The sequence below is a fragment of the Osmerus eperlanus genome, chromosome 6, assembly GCF_963692335.1.
Source record: "Osmerus eperlanus chromosome 6, fOsmEpe2.1, whole genome shotgun sequence".
Taxonomy (NCBI): Eukaryota; Metazoa; Chordata; class Actinopteri; order Osmeriformes; family Osmeridae; genus Osmerus; species Osmerus eperlanus.
The window spans coordinates 22,741,373-22,747,372 of NC_085023.1; the positions used below are offsets into that span (position 1 = coordinate 22,741,373).

Here is a 6,000-nt window from a genome sequence, read left to right on the forward strand (position 1 = left end):
GGGTTTGATGGTTGTTTTTGTCCATGTGAGACTGGAACTGCTGTGAACTTTACAAAGAGGGTGAATATGACAAGAATACAAGCCCATAGTCTGAGACCAGGGACAGCAAAGACTTCAGTGACAGATTCAGCTCTGAAGATGTAGAGAGAGATAGATCATCAGAGAGAGCGAGACAGAGAGAGACCAAGAGAGACAGAGAGAGATACAGAGAGAGAGAGAGACAGAGAGAGACCAAGAGAGACAGAGAGAGATACAGAGAGAGAGAGAGACAGAGAGAGAGACCCACCCCGCTCCCCAGTCATGTTCACCACACAGTAGAGGGGTCTTACGTGGGTTTCTCGTTGGTGATGAGCACCTTGACCTTGTTCAGGGCCTTCTTGGCACCCGTGGGGGCGGGCACGGTGGCGGGTGGGGGCTTGGTGTGGGCGGGGCTGGCGTGGGGGCTAGCTATGTACACCTTCTTGCCCCCGCTGGCCGGAGGCTTGGAATGGGAGAAGTCTGTGATGAAGACGATCCCCTCGCTGGTCAGCACTGCCAGGGACAGAGAGGCTTCATGAGGATCTGGAACTAATGATACATAACCATGACTCTGAGTATCAGCCTGTCAGTGTCGTACAGAGGTGTATTTCAAGTAGGGATGAAGCCATTAACCGATTTGACTATTAACCGCGATTTATAACGTCTCAGTTTTGTAACCGCAAAAGCCCAGCTACACCGAGTGCTTCTGTTCTTACCCTCAAAAAAAGGGACATTATGGTACATTATTCTTCTATGAACAACGGTTGCACAGTGAGGAAAATTAAACAAACATTGCCAGAGTTTGCAAACAGTTCTGGAGAATTCAGTCCCCGTTTCCCCTTCAGTGCAGTTGCACAAAAATCATGATGTTTTCTCCTGTTGCTATCTTGAGCTGACAGTATGTAATTTATCATCACATGTGTTAGTTTACAGTGTCTGCGACCTACTTTCATGAGGTACATTTCTTGTTTGTTAGTTAATTTGCTAATACAGGCTTAAAGTATAGAATGTCTTGTTTTCAGAGGTTTTATTACTCAATCGTTAGATGTTCATGAAAAGTCCTGTGTAACACAGCTAATGCGTGTAGTGTTGTGTAATTTACTAATGTATCCCAATTGGCTATATACACAAAGTATTTCTGTGAAAAAATAGGCCAGGTCTAGAACTTCCGGTGAAGTTAGAAGCATGACTTTTAATAACCAGAACAGGTTGTTAACCCTTAGCTATTGCTCTCTTTACCCTAAACTCAGATTGTGCAGTTTATCACTTTTTTCCATTGGCCAATAACAGGTCGCCCTCACAGAGATCTCTCCCGTTTCAAGATTTTAGTTAGAAACTGAAGACGTGTTACGTCACATTATAGCTAGGGTTACTGCTCAAATACATTAGCTAGCTAGTGATAGCTACTTTTACTGTGTGAGTTAGGTAAAACTTTCCTTCGTAATTGTCGATGATGCTCGAAACGTACAATTGGATCCCCTTTTCTCTTTTGCTGGAAGGGCAGCAACATAGAATCCTATGTAAGTCGTTAATTGTCATTTTGGCAAGATCTCCCAAACTCCTCCTAAAAAACGGCTTTTTGTGTGAGAGAACTAACGTAACTGCTAGAGCTAGCTACCGGAAGTCGTTGATGCGTTCATATAGTTAATTACACTGAGGTCTGAAAATGCCTGGTTCTTAAGGAGCATTCTTTTGTCCGGACGGTCATTTATATTTTAATTTATTGTTATTAATATTATTATTGTGTGTGTCATTTTTAACACAACCTTAAGTTTTGTTGCAGGAACAAATCTTCTTAGCATAACGTATGGTGACCAAACCTTACGCTATAGCTACAGTGCTAATTCTCGCTATGTTAAACACTATTGACTTAAACTAAAACCGAAGTTAAACATAAATTATACATATAAATACAATACATCCTCCAATCAGCGATGGCGGTAACACTTTGGCTACACCTGAAAGAGGGGCCCGAGGAGAGAGTTCCGGTTTGAGGAGTCTGAGGAGAGAGTTCCGGTTTGAGGAGTCTGAGGAGAGAGTTCCGGTTTGAGGAGTCTGAGGAGAGAGTTCCGGTTTGAGGAGTCTGAGGAGAGAGTTCCGGTTTGAGGAGTCTGAGGAGAGAGTTCCGGTTTGAGGAGTCTGAGGAGAGAGTTCCGGTTTGAGGAGTCTGAGGAGAGAGTTCCGGTTTGAGGGGCCTGAGGAGAGGGTTCCAGTTTGAGGAGTCTGAGGAGAGAGTTCCGGTTTGAGGAGTCTGAGGAGAGAGTTCCAGTTTGAGGAGTCTGAGGAGAGAGTTCCGGTTTGAGGAGTCTGAGGAGAGAGTTCCGGTTTGAGGAGTCTGAGGAGAGAGTTCCGATATGAAGGGCCTGAGGAGAGAGTTCCGGTTTGAGGAGTCTGAGGAGAGAGTTCCGGTTTGAGGGGCCTGAGGAGGGAGCGCTGCAGTTGGACCCTGTGGTACGTGTGTAGTTTCATTCATACATTTACGGTTATCATAATGTTTAATTTATTTGCCACTGTATTATTTGGTAACTATGATTGTTAAAAACAAAAGCCATCAAAGAAATATTGTACAATAAAACCTCAAATTTAAGAATGTTCATGTGATTTTATACATCCCGTTATTAATGCATAATAATTGTAAAACAGTGATTATTCCTCAGACTATAATCGTACCATCAAAATCTATAATTGTTGCATCCATACTTACAAGCCATGTTGGAGGGGTCGAAGGGGTCGAAGGAGAAGGAGAGGATGTTCTCAGCGTAGCTCCGCCTCCACAGTTTGGTCCCTGTGTCTCCGTTCCAGAGGACGATATAGTTAGGGGGGTGGACGGCCAACAGGAGGTCACGAGATGCATCCTGGTTCCACAGCCACTCCAGGTCTGAGGGGGGAAAGGGGGAGGGGAGGGGAAAGGGGAAGGAGGGGGATGGGGGAAAGGGAAAGAAGGGGGGAAAGGGGGAGGGGAGGGGGAAGGGGAAGGAGGGGGATGGGGGAAAGGGAAAGAAGGGGGGAAAGGGGGAGGGGAGGGGGAAGGGGAAGGAGGGGGATGGGGGAAAGGGAAAGAAGGGGGGAAAGGGGGAGGGGAGGGGGAAGGGGGGAAAGGGAAAGGAGGGGGAGGGGGGAAAGGGGAAGGAGGGGGGAAAGGGGAAGGAGGGGGAGAGGGGGAGGAGGGGGGAAAGGGGGAGGGCAAGGAGAGTAAGGGGTGAAGGGAGAGAGAACAATATAGAAGAAACACATATTTGAGAAAAAAAAAGGGGACACTCCTTAGAGCTGTAGCAGAGTTGCCAGAAAGCAGGACTCACCCTGGATGGGTTTGGAGTGCTCCTGGATCTCACAGTGGGCTGTCCCACTCACCACGTCCCACACGATGATCTTCCCCGACGCGTCTCCAGACGCCAGGCGCAGGGAGTAGGGAGAGCTCAGGCTGTGGTGGTAGTTCTCCCTGGACCACTTCACCTGCACACACACAGCCATTACACACACAGCACCCAGCCATTACACACACAGCACCCAGCCCTTACACACACACACACAGCCATTACACACACAGCACCCAGCCCTTACACACACACACACAGCACCCAGCCCTTACACACACACACACACACAGCACCCAGCCCTTACACACACACACACAGCCATTACACACACAGCACCCAGCCCTTACACACACACACACAGCCATTACACACACAGCACCCAGCCGTTACACACACACACACAGCATCCAGCCATGGCACACTACAGCATCCACTCATTACATCAGCCTAGAGTGTTAATTGAGTTTTGAAGAGGATTTACAGAAACTGACGGGGGTCAATACTAGGAGATTGTGAGTACAAACCCTGAGACCAAGACATTTGCATGATGCTACCCCTGTGGCAAGTTGGGTGAATCTAATGGCAAGTGGGTGTTTAAATGATTGAACAGGGCTTTTATCTCCGTTCCTGGATTGGCATGCTGTTTGCTGTGGCCGTCAGATCCCTTGCTCTGCTTGTTTGGGTCAGGCAGGCCTGTGAGGTATGAGCAGGGCCAAGACTACGGAGGTTTACAAGATTAAAGTGTGCTCGGATGTGAGGAATGAGAGTCTGCGAGTGGGCCCCAACACTGATAATGTCTGAGGACTTTATTGGCTATAAATCACCCTTGAACACACACTCGTGAGGGCGCTCTGTGGGCAGGCTATAGGGACAGGGCAAGGCTTTCTACCAGAGGAAGAAGGAGGCTTTTATAGGTGCGAGTCTTTGGCCTACACACAGTGAAACAGGGTAGAATCTCACTGCCAGCGAGAAGCAGTTCCTCCTCTGTCCAAGGTCACACAGTATTAATATCACTCGTGAACTTGTTTTTGCTCTGTGCAGGCCTGTACTATTTTTCTAGCAATAGTAATTGACATCCTAGAGAGGGCAAGGTTGTGGGACAACATGTACAACACTTACCTTCACAACATTGGCTTTGTGCCTCTCCAGGACCTGGATGGTCTGGGAGGTGTTGGGGTCGATGATGAGGATGCTTGAGTGGCATCCCTGAGCGATCAGCCCCTGCCAGCCCCTGCAGATGACAGGACATGAACACAGGGATGGGCTGACTGATCTCTACATGGTACAGTGTGCGTGAGACAGCATCGCAAATACATTATGAAGTTGAAGGACGAGGGAGACCAGCTGTTATGAGGCACAGAACAAGCTTCATGAAGGAGCTGTTATGGGACACAGAACAAGCTTCATGAAGGAGCTGTTATGGGACACAGAACAAGCTTCATGAAGGAGCTGTTATGAGACACAGAACAAGCTTCATGAAGGAGCATGTTTATCAAACAGACTAACTAAGAGCCCCCCTCAGATTTCTAGGATGCATGTTGTCTCTTGTTTTAAGAACAGAGAAGCACGTGAGGAACATTTGAATTGATTAAGAATGCAGACACCCTGAAATGGTGGCCCTGCTGTCTCAAGCTTAATTTAAATGTAAGTGGTTAGCAACTGCTTGTTTATGCTTTGTAATCGTGCAACACAAGAGAGCGTGGTTAAAATGAAATATGACATCGCTGAATATGCATACAGGATGTGTCTGACATGCCCATTACGCACATTACTAAGAAAAACACAGCTGCTTATCAAACAGTCACACATTAAAGTATAATGAACATACTAGGCCAGCTGAGGCAGCTAGTTATAAACACAGTCGAACGTTTGCAGCATATTCACTTAAATCGATGACAGCAATAAATGTAGGAACATAAAAGATCGGTACGTAGCTGAATGCTTCATGTGATAAATGTACTGTCCCTGATAGACTAGTGACTGTCTGGCTGGGTCATAGCTGTCATGTCGCATTAGTTAGCGTTAGCTTAGCTTGCTAGCAGGCTAGTCCCCTACTCACCAGTCTACAGAGGAGCTTAGCTTGCTAGCAGGCTAGTCCTCTACTCACCATTCTACAGCGGAGCTTAGCTTGCTAGCAGGCTTGTCCTCTACTCACCAGTCTACAGCGGTTCTATTCTGCAAATTGAGCGTGCCAGTCAAAGTCCGAGCGGCGAGTTTGATATTGACAGTATAAGGAATCATAATTACTGTAAATTATACAATATAAATGAATATAATCCCCAGATTTTGCACAGAATACGGTGTTCAGGTTGCTGGATATGTTGACATGGGCAAACAGGAAGTGTAAAAAATGTTAGTTCCGAGGTCCGAGTAGTTACTTCCCATCGATAACAGTTCCAGAAATTCAGGAACACCGGTATCATTATCACGAAGTGTTTATGACAAATATTTTCATTGCGGGCTTTTTATTCAATAGCAATGTGTCTTTGTCGTCAGCAATTTGAATGAATCATATACCAGATACAGTTAGAATCAGATGGCTGAGCGGTTATGGAATTAGGCTATTAATCAGAAGGTTGCAGGTTCGATTCCAGGCCGTGACGATTGTCCTTGGGCAAGGCTTCACCCTACTTGGCTTTGGGAATGTCCCTGTACTTACTGTAAG

General features: G+C 46.6%; 1 protein-coding gene across 1 annotated transcript in view; it reads right to left on the reverse strand.

Moving 5' to 3' along the window:
- The window catches only part of wdr11 (WD repeat domain 11), a 44,034-nt gene extending 38,358 nt beyond the window's left edge, over nt 1-5,676 (reverse strand). Inside the window, exons 1-5 of the mRNA XM_062464461.1 lie at nt 5,491-5,676; nt 4,455-4,566; nt 3,318-3,471; nt 2,723-2,896; nt 330-531 (exon numbers count right to left, since the gene is read on the reverse strand). Coding sequence (XP_062320445.1) covers nt 330-531; nt 2,723-2,896; nt 3,318-3,471; nt 4,455-4,566; nt 5,491-5,576 — 728 coding nt within the window. The 5' untranslated portion in view covers nt 5,577-5,676. The remainder of the gene's footprint in view (nt 1-329; nt 532-2,722; nt 2,897-3,317; nt 3,472-4,454; nt 4,567-5,490) is intronic.
- Between the last annotated feature and the right edge of the window lie 324 nt (nt 5,677-6,000).